Raw genomic sequence first — 20,743 nt, 5'->3', positions numbered from 1 at the left:
TCGGTAGGCAGCTGTACACCATGCTTGTTCCATTTACACAAGGTTTTGTCATATTTTGCCATGGCTTTCCTTTTCCACGCCATCGCTGCTTGGTCAGGCCTGGGGACTTTTCTGGATCAATCAGGATTCTTGGGACCCTGGAGCTCTAGTAGAAATCACTTCTAACTGGTAAAGATTTTCCAAAGAGTACTGGAGCAAGACTTCCTCAGGAATGTAAGTGCTTAGTGCCTTTCTTATGGGCACCGAATACATCTAAAAAGGCTTTAGTTAATTCTTTGAAAGCAGTTTCACTCCCTCATAGTTCTTGGGTCCCGGGTTCGATTCTGGACGGGGGAGTGTTTATGTTCCCCCTTGTCCAGGTGGGTTGTCACCAAGTGTTCCAGTTTTCTCCCACAATCCTAAAACATGCATAGTTAATTGGCATCATTAAGTTTCCCCTGTGTTAGTGTGTGAAGGACTGCTGTCCAGTCTAGAGTGTAGTCTCTCCTACTGTGAAGTAGGAAGAGGGTTAACAGAACACTGTTGTTCCTGACAGCTGTGTAATCAAAAGAGTAGGATCTGAGATCAGCCTCTCCTCAGTGGTGTTGTGGACAAAACAACTGTTGTTGTAGTTTATATTGTGTGTTGTATGCATCCATCCATTTTTCCAACTGGTTTATCCAGGGTTGTGGGGGACCTGGAGCCTATCGCAGCAAGCAGCGGCACAAGGCAGGGTACAAACTGGGTGCGATGCCAGTCCATCGCAGGGCAGAGAGACAAACACACACTCATGCCAGGGACAATTTTCCCTGAAGCCAATTAAGAGTTTGAGGAAACTGAAACACCCAGAGGAAATTTATATTAGCATGGGCAGAATTTACAAACGCCATGCAGATCACTAATCAGGTCTGGAATTGAACCCAGCGCCCCAGCACTGCTAACCACTGTGCCTGAGTTGTACACATGTGCAGACAAAATCAAACTACATTAACTGGGGAACCCAGTTAAAATATCAAAAGTACACATAAATGTTTGTAAATAATTAATTTTGTTGATGACTAATCACATAACCCAGAAAGACAGGAAGTAACTGAGCAGCTAATCCGAAAACAGCATTTCCTGTGTCCTCTTGGGACGGCAGATTAAGCTCCCTAGTCCTGTCAGCATCCTCTGTTAAAACATGGCTGTGTCCAGCCGTCACCTGCGTTATTTTGTAGGCAGGTATTAAAAGGACGATTTGATAGCAAAATACAATCCACAGCAGCGAATATTGTTTGAAGGACACCGTTCATAAGCGGCCTGCGTCAGAGAGGCACATCTCTCTCCATTCGAGAGTGCAGAGGAATTCACTGGCTCATCAGGTGCGTATAGCAAATACCGCCGGGGACAGTACAGTCCTGCCTGCTCGCAGTTTACAAAGAGAGAGATCTTAAAGTCTGTGGTCTTTAAAAGGCATTACCAAGCATTCGGAGAGCTGGTTATCTTTTTAATTAGCCTTCTTTATGACTTTTTTGACTGTTCGTGTTCATTTCTGTTAAATTAGCTGAATAATAACAACAGATGCCGTTTTGGGGAGGTCGGAGGACAGTTGTTTTTTTAATGAAAAAGGTGCCTAATTATGCTCCAATACGACAGGTTTTATAGGTAACCACTAAGCCATCAATATGTAAAAACGTGAAGCAAGTTAACTGTGGTCAATTTAAAGATGACGAGAGATCATTTGGAACTAAAATGGCAATACGTTTCAGCCCCAGTTAACAGAGCGGGTTCAACTGGAGAAATCAATTGCTTAATTGATCATTAATAAGCGTTTCTGATTTTAATTTAAAAAAAAACAAGTAAGTTATGGTTACCTATGAGACTAACTGTATTTCTGCTTTCCAGGATCAGACTCGGGGGCGTCTCTAATTCGTGCAAATCGCTACTACCACTACGACGTCGTACGCTTCGGGAAACCTCGTGTTATCAAGACTTCCTCCAACGCAGGCCGTGCTTGCGCTCGGGGTGCGCTCTCTGTGGCCAGAGCTCAGGCACACGGCCCTCCCCGCCGCGGATGGTATTGGTCGGAAACGCTCGCTCTCACTCTTAACAGATTGAGCGGGACTTCTTTCTTCCCGGATTCAGGCAAGGAGGTGTAGAGGATTTTGTGCTGCTTCAAAACTGTGAGTACAGACGGAAATATAAAATCCGAAATTACAAACGCGAGGAAATTAGAACCGGTTTAAACTTGAGGAATGGTCGGGTGTAACTCTTGCCCACGTTTCTGGAGTGAATTCAGTTTAAAAAAAAAAACTTCCGGTTCTGAGACAGATTTTCGCCCAAAACTCGCCTGTAATGAAGATGATGTATAAGTAGTAAAAGATACATTATTAATAAGAACCACTGTTGGTTTTGCATTTTTGCTGTGAGGTCTGCGCAGTCACACGTGTTAGCTGTTCTCCTGTGGAAAGCATGTCTGTGCAGTGTGAAAGAGAAACTCAGTTTAATATAATTGCGTATTGGGCATTAAGTTTATGGTTTGTGAGTTTCTGAGTCACGGCGCTTGCTTTGTGCGATTTTGCGGCAGTACTCGCTTCGTGTCTCTTATTGGTGTGTAAAAATAACGAATCTATTTTCGAACTATTTCAGATAGGTCATCATGGAAAATAAGCCTGTGTGGGAGCAAATTGGAGCAGGTTTCGTACAGCATTACTACCAACAGTTTGACACTAATCGGGTGCTTCTGGCAGACCTTTATGTGAGTACTGTACCTGTTCCTTGAGGAAACCTGTTGAGAAGCTGCATCCCTAACTCTGGACACGTACTGTTTGAGACGGACGGGCAAGGCTTAAAATCAAACTTCAGTAATCCAGAGTTAAAGCAGCGATGCACTTCAGAAATGCATAGATGTTCCATACAGACGTGTCGCTTGTCATGTTGAGAATATTGCGTGAATCGCTGGGCTCTCGCTCTGCCCCTCCCCTGAAGTCTTTCCTGAGGTGGGGTAGTTTGTGTAGCCAGCTAACCTACGAGGACAAGGAAGAACCTGTGGGGTCAGTAGCAAGCATGTGAAGTGCTCCTCACTGAAAGGGCTTAGTAACAAGGCACATAGGGAGGAGGCCTGTTAAATAAGATGATCATTCCTCCAAGTCGTCTCTGATTTTTCTAAGCGGTTGTCCAAGATTGTCCTTTGGTTACAAAGGGAATGACCTCAGCGAAGTGTATCTTAGTTAATTGGGAATTCCGTCCTTTTTCCTGAAGTTCTGCTTATTCTTTCTGGAGCTGTTTGTCTTTTCGTCCTAGACGGACGCCTCCTGTTTGACGTGGGAAGGACAAGGCTTTCAAGGCAAGAATGCCATTATGGAAAAACTGACTGTAAGTATGAATTAGTTCTTTAAAACCCAAGTTGAAAATCTGATTTCTGAAATCAGATGTATATTGGAGCAACTGTTACCTGTATGTGCCAGATTGTGCTGTGCCCCTCTTTTTGTAATTCCTGCAGTGCTTAGGGTTGGCGTTTATTTAACACGGGGCGGAATGGTCGTGTTCAAACTTCATAATCGGGAGGGAAAAGTTGTTGCTCTTCTGATCAGCTGTTCTCATGTGGTACTGTAAATCTGACCAGTCATCTGCACCTTTTAGGACAGAATAATGGTGCAGATGGGGGAATTTAATTTCCCCTTTGTAAAAGTAATTTTAAAGTGTAATTGTACATCTAGGAGCTAGACCACCCTGTTTTATACACGATCATGAATACCTTGTCGCCCTCTCTGAAATTGGCGTGTACTGATTGTGTAGAAAATGAGGTAGAGACTGATGCAGAGCACTTGGCCCTGTTGATTCCACAAATGTTCCAGAGGTCATCTTGCAGCCTTGATAGAGATCTATGGGTTTTTTTTTTAAGAATAACAAAAAGAAATGAGTATTTGTATGAGCCAGATGTCTCGTTGTAAAGGGCAAAGAAATCCTTTAGCAGGACAGGGTGCGTTACACAAAGCGGAGATGTTGCAGTCTCGCACACCCAGCTTGGCCTGTTCTACCGTCCAGCGGCTGGAATCTTTCTGGTTGAGTGCGACCAAGAATGTCATTTGATTTTGTAACACCTAACCGGACCTCCCAACCTGCTTCTGGCCTTTCTCCCCCCAGAATCTGCCATTTCAGAAGATCCAGCACAGCATAACCGCGCAGGATCACCAGCCGACCCCCGACAGCTGCGTCATCAGCATGGTGGTGGGGCAGCTGAAGGTGAGGGTCGCGGGCGTGCTCACCTGGGGAATCGTTTACCAGATTTAATTGGGTGCTGAAATCGCACTGTTTAGGGGAATGGAAAATCATGTATCTGATTTGAAAAGCTGGAAAACTTCAGTGCATCTAATGCTGATGTCGAAGGATCTGTGTACTTTGTACAAAATCTTTTTCTTTTTTTTGGGGGGTTTGGGTGACGGTGGTAATAGACGTTTTTTGGCCTGTACCAACCTATCTAAGTGATTAAATGCAGCAGTGCTTTAATGCTGAAGTTCAGCTGCGATTCTCTGCCACAAATCCGTGTAAAGAGGCTTCTCTGCAGTGAATTTCTTAGGAAACAATGCATAAAAATAGAATAATTCCCAGTATCTGAAAAAGACATCCCAAGAAACTGGGTCTGTCCAAGACCTGCAGCTTTTCAGGAACCCAGCAATGAAACTGCAGACTTATTGTGCTGCTCCTCTTCAACACTATAGAAGTTAATGTATAGTCTTGGAATATTTATTAGGAAAGGACACAGGTTTAGATGATTAATTAAGCAAAATATCTTTGAGTTTTTGACTCTCCTGGTATTGTGTAATGATGTAGTATCTGCCCATTCTTTTTCCTCAATATTATATATATTATATTATATATTCAATATATATATTCTGTTCTGACATGTTTTCCAACTTTGGGAAATACTCAGATAGCTTCAGATTGTTTGACAGTTGGTTTCTCATTTTTTTTCTTTATTTAAATCCAGAAGTTTCATATGTGGCTTGATTGCACCATAACTGTTTTTTTCTGTTTCAAAGTCCACATCTTGTGATTTCTTGAAATCTGCGCTAGTTCGACAAGTTTTGTGAGATTGGTACATTGACTTGTTTTGCCAGCAGCCTTGTTATTAAATCCTGAGGCAACCAGCTCAGGAATGTTTCACAAACTGTGGGTCAGTTGCCTAAAGTGCTTGAAATTATCACACTTACAGTATAACTGCAACTCGACGCAACTCATCTTGAACAGTACTTTTGGGGATCACCCTCATCTCCCTTCCATGCACAAGGATAGTTCCACTTTTAAGAAACTTTGAGTTGGGGATCCACTCTCGCCAGACTGTATAAATACAGCTGTCTGGCTGCTCTAGGGCTCTACACAGTGGCATGTCTATAGCTTGACTGGTGGAATAGAGATTATTTCAGAAAATCACAATTAAATCTTTTTAAGCCAAGTCTCAAACTCAGTAGGTTACACTCTGGTTAGGCTCATTGGCTGTCCAGGAATTGTGTAAGACCGTCAGGTTTTGCCTGGTCTCTTCACTTTTTTTGTGAATGGTTTTGTTTCTTTAAAACTTCAAAATTCTATTCTATGGGCTTCTTTGCTTTTAAACGATTTGATTTGCTGCAAAATTCATGTAATTTCCAAATGTTTTCACAACAATTGGCTGCAGTTAAAACAAATACACCAACTTTCATTGGGCGGTTTAGAGCAGTTTTAAGATTAAAGCATCTGGTGTGTATTGCAGTGACTGATGTGTATTTGGTTTAAGTAGCATGATCAGTTAGTGCCTTTTGAAATGCATGAACTTTGGGACTTATAAATGAAATGAGAAGTTACAAAGGTGAGGGGGACCCCTTTTAGCCTTAAATAACAAGCCCTACGTTTTATAACATTGTATTGTGATCATTTTTAGAGTAGGAAAATATAAAAAGTTTTTGTACATGTATATAGTGACTAGATCTGTCTTTCTAGGACATTAAAGACATTGATACTGCTGCCTGTTCTGCGTGTAGCAGGACATTGAGGACACTTAATTTTATTAAATAAACTTTATGGGCTGTGGGTGTTTGTGCTTTCAGTGCTGTTTTTTTGTCATTTGTAGGTGGATGATGATCCTGTGATGGGGTTTCACCAGCTGTTTCTCCTGAAGAATATTGATAACAAATGGATCTGCAGTAATGACATGTTCAGACTAGCACTGCATAATTTTGGATGCTAGTTAAAGTTTTTCAACTTTATTTTCTTGCAAATATTAACATACAAGTTGCAGGATGGCACCAGAGTTCTGTACATATCAAACACAAAACTTGTTACTTTTGTAATTCTTTAGAAAATACTTTAAATAAACCTTTCCAAATGTCAGATCAGAAATGCTGTGCATTTTTGTTTCCTTCATGGTTGTTTGTGGTACTAGTTGAGCAATGAAGAAGGAAAATAATTTACTCACTTGTCACTGCCTATTCAAGATATGTTGATAAGTGGCAGCAGGGACAAGATTTTGGCTGATTTTAAGAGAAGAAGATTCCAGAGAGGATAAAATAGAATAAGTCTCAGATGCTTATATACAAGTACTTGGGATCATATGGGTGAGTTTTTCTAGTATAAACGCTGCCGGATATACTTTGAAATGAGTCCTCTTCCACTGTCATACGTTAAGATAATTTGGCACAGCTGGCGCGGTTGTTAATGTGAACACCCCAATCATGCTGTAAGAGTATGTGCAGGAAATTCCCAGGGGACCCTGTGTGGCGACAGACTGCAGCCTCAAGCGGCTGCCTTCCCATAATTCACTGCGGGGCTTGAATGAGGGCGCACACACAAAACCGTTCTAAGACAGTTGAGAGACTTTTAGAATCTTCTGTTCTAGCACTTGATGATAACATTTGCTAAGATACGCGTGCATCCCATTGCATAATGTTCACCTGTAATTTCACAAAGCTATAAGTGCTCTGTCTGGAATGTACTGGTAGTCTTCATGATGAACCACTTTTCTGTAAGCGCTGCAGCACCTATCAGTAATGTCTATAAGAACATAACATCCTTCTGCATCAGAAAGCCAGCCCAAAGGAAGCATAAGGACTGAGCTTGCGCAAAAACAATAACATATAGACAACATACAAATTCCACATAAAAGCCATCTCTGTCCAAAACTGAACCCCAGACACCAGTGCTGGAAGGCACTAATACCCAAACCACTTTGCTGCCCATTTAAGAAAATAATATGCAGAGAAAATTGAATCTGCCAATGCAAATGGGAATTTGCTTTATGTTTTGCCATATCTTTAAAAGGAGGATTATGATGGCTCTTCCTGCTTTCTTCTCTTCCCTAATCAAGTAATGGGATTACAGGGAGAACTCTGATAGGATTAAATTCTTGAAATGACTGCCATGTTTGTTCATTGGAAGTATGTGATTTGTATGGTTTTTCCAGTTGGACCATACCCTAATGGCCTTTCTAGGCCATTTCAGTTTCTAGAGCCAGTCAGTATTAAACCAGGTAGTGCTCATGAACAAACACACAATGTTTCAATGCTCACTTGCTGTTTGAAAGGCTGGGTCATATGAAGCACATCCTTGTTTCAACAATGTGTGTAGTGAAACAATGTGTATTAGTTGCTGCTCTAAACCATGTTATTAACTGGTACTGTGTCCTTTACACAGAGCTTGTGGAAAATCCAGAAGATTTCTTTAAACTGTATTCTAAAAGCTCATATCCTTAGCAGTAATCTTTTTTCAGTCAATATGAAATGCAGCAACAGTTTTTCTAATTTCCTGATTTCATACCATTCTGTTATTTGCATACCTGATTTGTCCTTATGGTTTACTCCAAAGAAAGATCTGATGTTGAAAGCTGCAGTTGAGTCAGTACGCAATGACTGGTAAAAATAAAGGGCTTTAAACTGCCATTTAAAACTACTATTTAGTTATTTCATGTACACACTTTATCAGCTATTATGATTGCATGGTCTGAATGATCATTTCTATGCTGATGATCCATACTATGTCCCTACTATCCATACAAATCTATGTCCATACTAAACCTGATACTGAAGTGGCTGTTTCTGCACTCTCTAAATGCATCTCTGACAAAAACCATGATGACTCAAACATTTGATGATGACTCAAAACTTCCTTCACTTAAACTGCGACAAGACTGAAGGCATGCTTTTCAACACCTCCCATAAACTGTATGTAAAGCCAATGCACTAACACCAACTGTGGATGGTATTGATTTCAGTCTAAACTGAAGAACTTGGGGGTGATATTTGATCCAGGATTGACATTTGACCTACATATGCAAAATACTGTAAAAACATCACTTTAATTTAGGAAATATCACCAGATTGTGTCCTACATTATCTCTTGAGTGTGGCTGAAATGCTATTTAACTCATTTGTCTTTTTCAGGATTGATTATTGCAACACCCTACATTCTGGGGTATCTAACTCTACACTAAACAAACTTCAGTATGTCCAAATTCAGCAACCAGAATCCTGTCCAGGTTGCATGCAAGTGATTACATTACTCCTGTCCTGGCTTCCTATCAGACTTCCAAATCTATATGTATTATTATTATAATTATTATTATGATTATTGATGAGACCCATCATCTTTCTTTGATGTCCACATCTTGGAAAACCAGGACTGTTGTTTAAGAATACTGTAACCTAAGCTTTTTCACTTTCTTAATATTTGTGGCTCAGTTATTGTTCTAACAAGTTTATTCTTGCTGTCCTTTGCAAGTAACATTGGTTAGTATTGAAAGTATGTTTTCAGTGAAGAGGAGGTTTCCTTTAATGTATTTTTGTTATGTAAGAAGTAGCCAGGTTTACAGATGATAACAAAGTACAGGATTAGCTAACACTATAAAAGCAGCAAATAAATCTAAAAAAGATTTAGACAAAATTCACGACTGGGTCAAGAACCTAGCATATGACCCTGTAAATAAGTGCAGGGTAAAGCATGCAGGTAGTGAATAATAAAGATTTAGATGTTTATGTTGCAACATTGCTTACATTTACCAGAAAATGTGGGGAAGGCATTAAAAAGACAAACAAATTGCTAGGATATATACAAAAGTTAAAAGTGCGAAATGTAAATCAAAGGCTGTTATGTGAAAATTGTATAAGGAACTTGTAAGGCCTCATTTAGAATACTGTCATTCAGTAATTTAAATGAGACCAAAAGAATGCGCAGTGTTCTAAATGAGCCTTTAAGGTACTGACAGAAAATATAAAAATTGTAAAAAAAATTCAGAGATTAAAATGCTGCATATTTTCCAGAGCTAACTAAGATATGCTGATAACTGCATGAAATATATTATGTAGTGATTCTTAGGTCAGTTCTTTACTTAGTATATTTGCAATATTTTAAATGTGCATTTTTCAGTTTGGGATTAACAGGTTTTCTGAACTCTGAGGAGGAAACATGACATTATGTGATCAGAGTCACCATCATGTGAGCTAGAGAAGAGACAGCTGGAACTAGGAAGGCCGTGTGTGGAAATGAAAGGGAGAGAACTCAACTGTCTGATCACAGAGTGTACCAGTCACTGCAGATTTTAAAACAAGTGCTGCAAAAAATAACACCATGAAAATCATTAAAGCTTTTAGGAGGGTTACACATGAAAGGAGGCCATATGGCCCATCTAGCTCATTTGATTGCTGCTAACTAATTGATCTGAACATCTCATACAAGCACGTATTAAAAGATGCAAAGGAACAAGAAATAGGCTTATTCCATGCTGAAAAGAGAAGAGAGAAAACACAACACTTCGGCTGTGAAGCCTTCTTCGGGTGTGAGAAAGACAGGGCAGACAGCAAAGATGAAATAGCACAGGAGAACAAAAGCTGGGAGAGGGGAGAGGCCACTCGGGAAGTGCAAAGTGGAGAGGTGTGAAGAGAGGTGTAAAGATTACATGAAAATAAGTCGCTCATTGAGAGAAGGGAGAAGGTGTGAGCCTAGTGTCAGGATGAGTTTCGTTTCTGTAGTCTTCCTGCTATTGGAGTTGAGAAACCCTTCTTTGAGAACAGAGACAGATAGATCAGTGTGATCTAGGCCGTCTGAGGTGAAATGAGAAACTATGGGCTTCGGGGAATCTTTAATCTTCACAGCCCTAACATGTTCTCTGAACCGTCTTTTAGTCTTTAATGCAATAATATCAGCTCTGACGATTTGGCTGGGTGGCTTGTTCCAGACACCACAACCCTTTGTGTAAAGAATACTAAATACAGATTAGAATCTGAATTCTAAACACGCTTCCCTTTAGCCCTGTTGGTATACAAAATAAGTACTTCCTCACTAAAGATAACAACCATAAAATTCTCATTCACTACAGAGTTAACAGGCAACAAGAGGTACTATTGTATTATGAAAAGCACCCCAGGGGACTCTACAGAGCCCTGGAGCCCCTGTACTGTTAATAAAGACATGGTTCCTGCCTCTGTAGTGCTTACACAGCTCCCTGCGGTTCCTATACTTCTGATTAAAGCTCTGAGACTGTGGCACAGCTGACAGGGTGCCCAGGGTCCTTGTGTCATTAATGGTAATGAAACCTAGGTTTACACTGTTGAAGTACAAGCCTCTATAAAACTCACAACATTTTAGAGAACCATATTATCTCTAAACCCCTGTCTACTGTAATCACATAAATGACAACATGATTTTTTTTAGTTGATCAAAACAAAATAATAATATAAAATAAAATATCCTTTCATAGATTTATGCATATGAAAAGTTATTGAAATTATTGTTACCAAGATAGCATTAAATGTAAATCTTAGGAGAATAACAGCCTGCTTATTTTAACTAACCTGTTTTAAAAATATGGGAACAAAACCAACTGCTACAATGATGAATCGTTGCTGCAGGCACGGTATTTTGCGAAGACTTTTAGTGAGAGTTTGGCTCAACTGCGCTCCATGTGGTGATCTAAAAAAAATATTCCTCGATCGTCGAAGATGTGTAACGCTGATATGGTTCCCCATTTCATTTCCTGTCTTTCATTTTTTGGGGGGAATCATTACAGAAGCCTTTTTAGCAGGATGGACCGAGGTTAAAGTAATATCAGCAAAACAAAAAATGACATATCATAATATTCATCACATTAAATTTCACAATAGGGAAATGAGTATGAGAAAGTGATAAAAAATAGCTGACAAAAATGAAAGCACATTCCTCAAGATGCAGCACATACACCATATTTTGTTCTTATTTATGTGTCTTAGAAAAAATACTTAGATGTAAAAGACAACCAAACCAAAACAAATTTACCTACACAAAGCATAAGATTTGTCTTTCACAGTTTTGTTGCACAAGATGGTTCATTTTATTAAAGGTAGTTTTACCTATTAATCACTAATTAATCATTAATGAGAACCTGATTAGAAATGTTACGGTTATGAAGTTATTAGACCAACTGTAACTGAGGTTGTGAGTGGAACATAAACCAGACAACACCAGGAGCCAAGTCTGAGACCCCTGCTGTGCACAATATTCTAAGTGAGATCTTACTAGTGCATTAGCCAATTTTTAACACGACAATCCTTGATTTAAATTCTACACTGTTAACTAAATATAACATTCCATGCACCTTTGTAATTGATCTTTTGTCTAGATCAGCGTTTCTCAACCCTGGTCCCAACGGGTCGATGTGCCTGCTGGTTTTCATTCCACCCAGGCCTTTAATTAATCACCAGAGCTAATTGATCTGCACATTTTCTGCTCTCTGTCCTTGATTTTAACAATACCCTAGCTACAGTACATTGTTTCCAACAACTTCAGCTTTTCTCTCCATTAAGTTCTGTTAAATTTCACCCCACATATCTGAATGAGAGGATTTCTGAAACTCAGGGTTGATACCAGTCACAAACCTCAAACATCCTTTCATGAACCTAAATTAAATGGTGACAATTTCTACCTGAAGCAGAAAATTGAAATAAATTTGCCTGCGACTCAGAACTAGACTGGAGAATAGAACAAGACACAGCACTTGTCCAGACCCAAGGTTGACAGCTCCTGGTCAGGAGAAAACTGATGTCAGCAAAAACAGCTCTCATCTTTTATTCACTGTATATGTTTCAGCTACCTGCATATAAGACTCTGCACTTATTTACACTAACTTTCATCTGCCAAACGTTTGTCCTGACTTGAATTATATGTAAATCATTCTGCATTTCTTCTGTTGCTTCTGCAGTTAGCTAATCCTCTTGCTCGGTATATTGGGCAAATCTGACAGGTTTGCTAACTGTACAAGAATCTAGATTACTGATATAAACCAGGAAAAGTAATGGTCCTCATATAGATTCCAGTTGTGCCGCATCACTGACAATTTCTGTTTGAGCCACTCCAGAGTTTGAGATGGTACTCTGTTTTCTGCCATATCTCAACCCAAACACATGCTTTATTCAAATTGTGTACACCCTTCAGTTTGAGAAATAATCTTTTACATGTTACTTTATCAAAGGCTTTCTGAAAATGTAAGTTACCATATCATATGCTCTGTGTATGGCTATTACTGTTGTTGCTGGTTCAAAGAATTCTATCAAGTTACATAATAAGACATCATTTTTCTAAATCATTGTTGGCAATCCCTGTTTCTTTAGTTATAAATTATAGTTTCCATAACTTTATATTTATTAGAATCGGAGTAAGAGTAAGTAAATAATAGAAGTAAGAATTATTGACATACAATTACATAATTCGCTTCTGTCACCACTTTTGGGAAGGGTGCTGTATTAGCAATTTTCCAGTCATAGCATTAAACTTGATTTGAATGACTGTTGGAAGAGCATCTGTTGTTCCTTAAAGTACAATTGGTGGAATACCAGAACCCCCTGGAAACTTATTTAATCTTAAGTGCTTCTAGTATCTCTAAGCCTTCTGCTTCTTATATATTAATATTATTTAATACAGAGCTCTGTCTTTCCTTAGCCTGAAGCGTGTTGTCAATTTCTTCCCTGGTGAACACCTGAGCGATTATTTAGTACATCATTTTTATTTCCTAAAGGCTTTACATTATCCACTGCTGTTTTACGTTTGCTGTTGTAGTACTGAAAATTACTTTTATTATTTATTTGCAAATGTACAATGAAAAACTAATGATCTGGCAGAGCAGCCCTTTCACTGTAGACCACCTTGCCTTGATCATTATTATGCTATTACTGATTGCCTGCTTTTTTTCTCAGTGGATATGTTGTTAAACTGTTTTGCATAAGTAATGTGACAGCAGCATTAAACTCCAACTGCAGCCTCTCAATTGAGAGATGCTGACACACAAGAATGAGCTTTGTTGGTCTGACATGCTAAACGAGCCTGTACTGCACTGTAATGCTGATTCTGGCTGCCATGTTACTATGCTGACTATGAATGACAAGCTTCAGTGGCATGAAAACCCAACAAAAGAATTAAGATACAAAAATAGCTTTGTAGTGAGAGGGCGGAATTTCATAATGACCTGAAGACTTTGCTGTGTGCCGTGTTACACATACAGTAAATGGTGATGAGGGAAAAAAAACACTATTTAATTGAAGATTTCGTATTTCAAACATCAGACTTGCTCAAAAGTTAGAGTTGTGGTGTACTTTACTCTATTTCCATGAATTACTCTTATATAGTATATAGAAATGAATGTTCCTGCCAGAATATGTTTCCACAATCCCCTGACCTTCTACCAACTAGATACAAAAGGAAGAACAAAAGTATTTGATTCATTTTCATTCACTTTCTTCTTTGGTATAAAATGGATAAAAATAAAAAAGATATAACGACAAGGAAAACAAGATGTCTAATGGGGGAAAACAGAAAACAAGGATAGATAGATACTTTATTGATCCCGTGAGGGAAATTGCAGTGCATGATGGTTCTGTTAGTTAATATAGTCTATAGTCAAATGAAATCTGAAATGGAAACATGTCACAAAGTGCTGTAGGATATGCTGGATTTTGGACTATAAGATCATGATGAAATGTTGACTTTTATTTCATTAAGTTCCCATGGCAACCTTTGAAAGAGCAGGATCCTGGGTCCCTTTGGGTTTGGCTTTGGGTTTGTGTCTGTCTTCCTAAAGTTCTCCCTTTATTCACCTGGTGCAGCACTTTCCTGCCCCTTGCCCTGGTCAGTGTGCACAGGGACTGCTGTATGGTGCTCAGGTCAGGCCACAGTTCACTGGGGGATGAGGAGAGTCCACTTCTGTATGTGCAACAGCATCCTTCAGGGTGAGACGGCCTAGGCACACAAGAGAAAATATTCATGGAGTTAGATAAAACAAGCTTGAAAATGGTGAATTCACAATAACACCACCTTTAAAGCTATAGAATTTAATTGTTTTTTTCATGTAATTTGGGTTAATTTTAGGTCATTGTTTTATTGTCCAAATCCAGCTGTAAGTTGTTTTTTTAGATTAGCCTGGTGACGTCATTTGAAGCAAAGTCAAAGATTGCTTTCAGATTTTAAGTTTCAATCTGCCAAAATACTGAAATACTGCTCAGCTGTACACTATATAAGAAGAACAGAAAGTGTTGTGTTCCAATTGTGCAATTTCAATGCAAACCCTTTTGAATTCCATATTTTTACATCTTAAACATCAATTATATTGATCAGTCATGCAACTATTAGCCTAAAGTGGATGTCAAATGTGTATATCTTACACATTTCATATGTGTAAGAAGATGCGTTTTAATATTAAAACTACTTTTTGCCTGTATTTGTAATTTCTTGTCAATCATTGACAGGGCTTTCTCCTCCCCCTTCATTGCTGGAGTCTGTCCAACACAGTCAACACACAGTTCCAGAGGCGGGAATAAATATCACTATACATATATCAGATTTATGTCACGTGTACTTATGAAAATAACGTGAAATTTCAGCAGTAAAAACATGGTCATGACCGCCGGGATCTATGCTGTCTGCCCAATTAAGCCACTCCCTCCCGTACTCAACAGCAACCACAGCAGCGAGAATTTTCTCGTATGCGCTGGGAGGAGCATCGCTTGTAACCCGAGAGATGGTTCACGCGAGGATCTTCGTAGACGATTCTTAAAGGAGTAAGACGAGACGAAAGACAGTTAAATCTCCACCGATTTATCTTTAGACAGCCCTGTGCACAATTGATGTTTCGCACTCCCTGCCTTCAATTCGACGAAACAAGTTGATGACAAGGGTGGAAAAAATATTTTAAAACAAACAAGTGCGGTCAACGCTTTTTTTTAAAAAAAGTGAAATGTACATTTTGCACATTTTTACATAACTTATTTCCTCTGTATATTATAGGTAATTTAACTTCGCTAATCGAATTATTGTTTTCACTCGGTGACATTACATTGTAATCTTACGTTTCTTAACAAAAATATGTTTTTCCATCACACATTTAAGGAACAATACATGAACAGTATTATGTTTGCACACAAATAGAAAACTAGATACATAGCACATGTAGCACTTTTCTAGATATAACTAAGTTGACAGTGGATGATAACGATAATAACTTGTAACAGAAGAATAAGCCAGGATGGAGAATCTTATTTATTCTGTAAAATATCTCAAGAGTGTAATTTAAGATATTGACAATGTCATAAGTAAGAAAATGGATATTTATATTAAAATAAACAGTTCCACTTCCTGTTTTTTTTTACATTTACGCAAAGAACACACTTGCTCTAACAGACACTGGATTTTTTGTCAAAAGTGTAATCTTTAATTGATGCTAATATGAAGTATTGAAATATATTTCATTTGGTTGAAGTATGAATCTCTTATTTATAAGATAGAACATGCATCTAAGACGAAAATAAAAATTTGTGTTCAATAGGGAAAAAAATGGCTTTTATTCTTAAACCACAGAAAACACAGGAATTCATACATGAATCTTGCCAATATCACTGGAAGGGACTAGACCCCCACAGTGAGACATTAAAAATCTCTCCCATGTCATTTACTGCCAAAAAAGAGTTAAGAGTTCCTATAGTGGAGATACAATCCATAAAAGATTGACAAAAACAGCCGTCACTTGTTTAAATGTTGCATGTGCAAACTGGTGCCTAGGTATTTCTGTCAAGTTTGGAATGGTTTAATTCTGTCGTGTTTCATTCCATTTGGCCCACTATGGCATGATGCTTGCTAACATGCAAATTGGGACGAGGAAAGCTTTCTTGTTTGCTTGTTAAACTGGATTGGCCTTTACACTATAAGACAGTATGTATGTCTTTGATTTTTTCAGGTTCCCGCTGGAACGGTGATGTGGACAGATCTTTTCCAGGTGATCTGATCTTCAGATTAACGCCGAAAGGTCAATGAAGGCCCTTTGGCAAGATGGCCTCTGGCTCTGGTGCCGAAGTTCCACCTGCAAGAGGAAACAGCTGGTCCAGCTGCCTTTCCTGTTCTATACCAAGGCGCTGATAATGCGGTAGAACCTTGATCGACCCTCGTCGTGAGCAAATGTGGATGCCACACAAAAAAGGGAAGCAATTATTCCTTATTCTGGACACATTGTGCTCTGTGTCTCGCCTTGGCCAGGCCGCCACACACACCTATCACGCTGGACCGTCACGCCCCACGCATCAGGACTTCCTCGAAACAACTTGTGGCCAGTGTGCATGTCAAACAAGTGCCATGGAGGTGCCATGCTCCAGGTGTACCTAATGTGTTTAGCTTTTTTGTTTTTCCCAGGTTCTGCACAAATCTACTGAGTAGCTCTCCCTCACTTCCCCGCTTTCCATAATATATTTCTCCATTCCCATTTGCTGTCACCAAGATTGCATGCCATGCTCTGGCCTGATTGGTTGAGGGAGAATGGCAAGGCATGATGTAATGGCAAAATCGTCCAAGGGCATTCCCACTTGGCCCAGATTCCAAGCAGCTGGGGCTCCCTGCGCTTCAATTACACCACGTGACCCATCTGCCGTCAGGACTCCCAGTGTAGACACGCCCACCAGCTTGTCAGAGGGCCCCAATTGACACCCCAATCATGAAGGTAATGGAGATTAATGAGAGCACACTGGAGACTGCATGCTGTACTGGCAGGTGGGTCGAGTGTGTGTGGTGGGGGAAGTTGACTTTCCATGCCCGTCGAGAATATGAATGGTGTTTAATATTAGGGTCACCTTTATCCCATTGGTCAGCCTGCTAACATGCAAATCGGGGGGCGGAAACGTCACTTCCTCGTTTACTCGGAGCGCCATTTTTCCTTTCAGGAGGAGGGTGATGCGGCACAAAAAAAATCGGTGACGAGAAAACAAAATAAGTTCACGTTATTTATTGCCATTAGGGAGTGCGTGGATGTTCCGTGAAGCAGAAGGGCTGATCGCTTGTTCCAAGAGGAGCGGTGTGTTCCCTCTCTGCAGTGGCACCGGAGTGGCGCCTGTGGGTTTGTGCTTTCTGTGCGAGTCCGGCAAAGCAGACAGGCGAAGCCGAGAGCTCCCTCTTCCAGGACGACAAGGTAGCTACAAGAATACTTATCGGGATACAACAGCGGAAAACGAAACAGATGACTCGCGCGGCACCCTCTTGCGAGATAGTTTACCTGATTGCATTTATCATTAAGAGCGTCGGAACAGGGGACATGTCTCTCAGTTGTCACTGGATGTGCAGCCACACAGATGTTTCTCCTTTCGTTGCTTGTTTTCGCCCCTGTCATGTAGGTAAACGATCGATACAGTGTTATTCGGAAGAGGTGCATACATGTGGGACTGGTTTGTTTTGTTACAGCTCATTTATGCGTGCACTTTCCTCCCCTCGGTTTGTTTCAGATTGCGGGTTTCAGTCCTGGCTGCGCCAGCTAAGTTTTTTTTTAAGATGCATCCTGTAGCGCAGAGCGGACTTGCAAAGTGAAATGACAAGTTACCCTAGCGAATGACATGCATTTCACTCCCTTTTACATTGATGAATATTAGAGTGAAAGTTTCTTTCCAAGTTGTGCCGTGAGCATTTTGAGCTAGTCGCGATTTTTGTTTTCCTCATTGCTTCTGCTTTGTCTTTCTTTACAGCCCGAAAATAAAATTGTTTGCACATTGCCAGAAACTCAACGGCGAATTTAGGGTACTCCTATTCGCAACAACCAAAATTACAAAGAAGGACAATTAGGGGACCTTAAATTAGGTGAGTAAATATTTAATGCACAGTATTTTGTGTTATAAAGTAGCCCAAGTGTATTATTTTAACACGTTGCCTTAAGTATGTTTACGATCATACCGGGAACGTTTGGTAATTGATCAGAAACCTGTCAAGAAATAGTTTGTTTAGAGACAGTGCAGTAATTTTGACAGGGAGCTGCTTGGATAATTCTTGTCTTGATAGAAGCCACAATGTATCTTCAGTGATGCTTTTCCCCGAACAGGTGCATCTGTAACTCCGAATGCAGTGAATGGGTCAGATTTAACTGGCTGTGATTTGCAACCTTGTTAGTGTCATCGTAGTGTCAATTTTTTCCTAAGAAACGAAGAAAGCGTCGCTGCATTTTTTTTGGGGGGGTGGTGTGGTTAGTTTGCTAAGCAAATTTAACAGTTGATTTTTTTCCCGCTAAAAACACGTTTTTCAGGCACACCACACCCTCCTTCCTTCGTTTACACATAACTTTTTTAAATACGTTTTTTTAACTTAAAAGGTGAATCTGCGAGTTAATGTATGTCATTAGACGAAGAACCAGAACCCGCAGCTCGCTCTTGAACACCTGTTGTTCAGCCAGTTGTTTTTTTTGTCTCTGCACATCCCAGGAATACCATCGCGCTGGATTTAAATACATTTTGGACTCGATCTCAGCGCTGATTGCTCACTCGGACACACTCAGCTCAAATGATCCGATGAGTTTGACTGCGTTGAAATTTTTTAAAAACGGGATCATTCGCCAGGTGCGTCGCGTGACCCGCGAGACTCCCGCTGTACGGCGCTGCGTTATAACCTGTGAAATCAGACCGATTCGACCACTTTGCGAACCAAGATGACTGAGAAGAATAACACAGCTTGCAAACGAGAGGAGACAGCTTGGACCATCGCGCCGCTTTGAGAGTAGATCCGGGGTCACATCCAGCCGTTTCGTGAAAATAAAAATCAGGGTATTGGCATCAACGACGTGACGGAGTAGCTTGTTCCACACTCCCACGACACTTGGTGTTAAGTTACTCGTGTTCTTGGAATAAAACGCACTTCCTTATAGTTTCTACTGGTTTCGATGTTCGTTATATATTTTAAAAAGAGGGAGTTAGAATTGACTCCCTTCCGTTTTGCCACAGTTTGCTAGTTAAGTTGCCTTAATTAATGTATTCTTCATGTGTTTAGCTCAAAGCTTATAAACTATTACTATAACCGGCTTGTCCTAATAAGTATAATGGCACAACGATGTGACAAATCTATCAGTATTTTCCCAGACCACAGGTGCTGTGAGCGTGGTGTGGCTGAAGATGTTTTATGTAATGTGGTCTTTAAGTACAATGTGAAGCAGTTAAAAGGGTGGGTTGGTATTTTATGGCCTCAATGACAGCTGGTGGCTACAGTCTGTACAGGTGTATATTTTTGGTTTGTTTACCTGATGTTCCACTTTACTGGGATACTTCCATGTTTTTAATGGTGTTTTTTAGCAATGTGGCATTAAGGAGTTGCTGGTTAATTAAATGGTACAATGGAAATGAAATGTTGGGGAAAAAAAAAACATTTAAGAAAGAAAAGCAAATTCCAGGAAGCCAATGTGTTGAGCCTGCAGTTGTATCTCTTTCTTGTATTTCTAAGAATGAAGTTCTGAATTCGTGTCCAGCCAGGCACACCTTCTGTGTGGAGTTTGTATGACCTCCAGGGTTTCCTTCTGCCCCCCAAAGACAAGCTTGCTGGGTTAATGAATGTAGTATTAATCAGCATTGATAATCCTAATGCTTCGGCTATCAATATTTTGCGTGTCAGGCTGTCAGATAGTCAGGTAAGGCACTGAGCTTTACAGCCTACTGCAGGTATGACCCAGTGCTGTATCTTGCAGCAGTAATGAAACATCGAAGCATCAAACGTTTCAGGATTTTATAAACCTCGCTTATGGTTTTTTTTTCTCAAAACAGCTGAGACACGTCTAGTAATGTGACCTATTAAAATAAAATGCATTTTTTTTTACCCATGCATGGGACTGCATTTCTAATATCTTAAGTAGATCAGATGACCTGATAAGACTGTTCAGGCTGGTGCAGTGCATCAGAACTGTCAATATACTATTTGCTTCTGACAACTGGTACAGGTACTTGACCAAGGGAGTTCTCTCTGTACCTTTTCTAGATCACTCTTGAACTCGTAACATAGGAGCCCAGCCCTGAGCTCTTACTGAATTTCTGTGGACAGGGATCAGTTAGTTAATAGTGTGGTCCTCTTAATTGTTCGATAATTTGTTCTAAACCTAACACATTTATTTTTGTATGTTTTTAATTCTCCGAATGTCTGAAAAGATTCTTAAACGTTGCTTTATTGTCAGCAGTCTCTCGGAAGCATGTGGTGGCTTGTGTAATTAAGACTCGCGTAGCCTTGATTATAGATACAGCTGTGAAGGGGAATTGGAGACCTGTTTTGTTTCCAATTCACTGTGCAAGATGAACCATTATGTTACTTCCTCAATATATAGTGCCTAGGGAAAAGCTCCCACTTTTTCTACATTTCGTTTTTGGTCCCGTAGAGTTTCATGCATTTAAATGCACAATTTTTTTTTCTTGCCTACACCACACTTTCAAGGTGAAAAATGTTTTTTGGGGAAACCGTTTCAGTTTTTGATTTTGAATATATAATTATCAGAATTGGATACGTCTCCAGCCCCCTGAGTTCG

The 20,743-nt window shown here is 39.9% G+C and overlaps 2 protein-coding genes across 3 annotated transcripts in view; both read left to right on the top strand.

The window, feature by feature from the left end:
- The first annotated feature begins 1,090 nt into the window (after positions 1 to 1,090).
- nutf2l (nuclear transport factor 2, like) lies at positions 1,091 to 6,324 on the top strand. The gene is made up of 6 exons (XM_015357589.2): positions 1,091 to 1,340; positions 1,864 to 2,141; positions 2,608 to 2,716; positions 3,262 to 3,333; positions 4,105 to 4,203; positions 6,065 to 6,324. The coding sequence occupies exons 3-6, from the start codon at positions 2,618 to 2,620 to the stop codon at positions 6,179 to 6,181; spliced, it is 387 nt and encodes a 128-aa protein (XP_015213075.1). The 5' UTR covers positions 1,091 to 1,340; positions 1,864 to 2,141; positions 2,608 to 2,617; the 3' UTR covers positions 6,182 to 6,324.
- A 10,803-nt stretch (positions 6,325 to 17,127) lies between these two features.
- adnp2b (ADNP homeobox 2b) overlaps positions 17,128 to 20,743 on the top strand; it is a 28,226-nt gene continuing 24,610 nt past the window's right edge. The window contains exons 1-2 of one of the 2 annotated variants that reach the window (XM_015357714.2): positions 17,128 to 17,395; positions 17,943 to 18,054. The gene's annotated coding sequence lies outside the window, so the exon portion shown is untranslated. The other variant, XM_015357715.2, reaches the window with a different exon arrangement.

Source organism: Lepisosteus oculatus, chromosome 10 (assembly GCF_040954835.1).
Source record: "Lepisosteus oculatus isolate fLepOcu1 chromosome 10, fLepOcu1.hap2, whole genome shotgun sequence".
In the NCBI taxonomy this organism is placed as follows: Eukaryota; Metazoa; Chordata; class Actinopteri; order Semionotiformes; family Lepisosteidae; genus Lepisosteus; species Lepisosteus oculatus.
The sequence above is the reverse complement of the archived record's forward strand: the minus strand, read 5'-3'. Positions and strand labels throughout refer to the sequence as shown.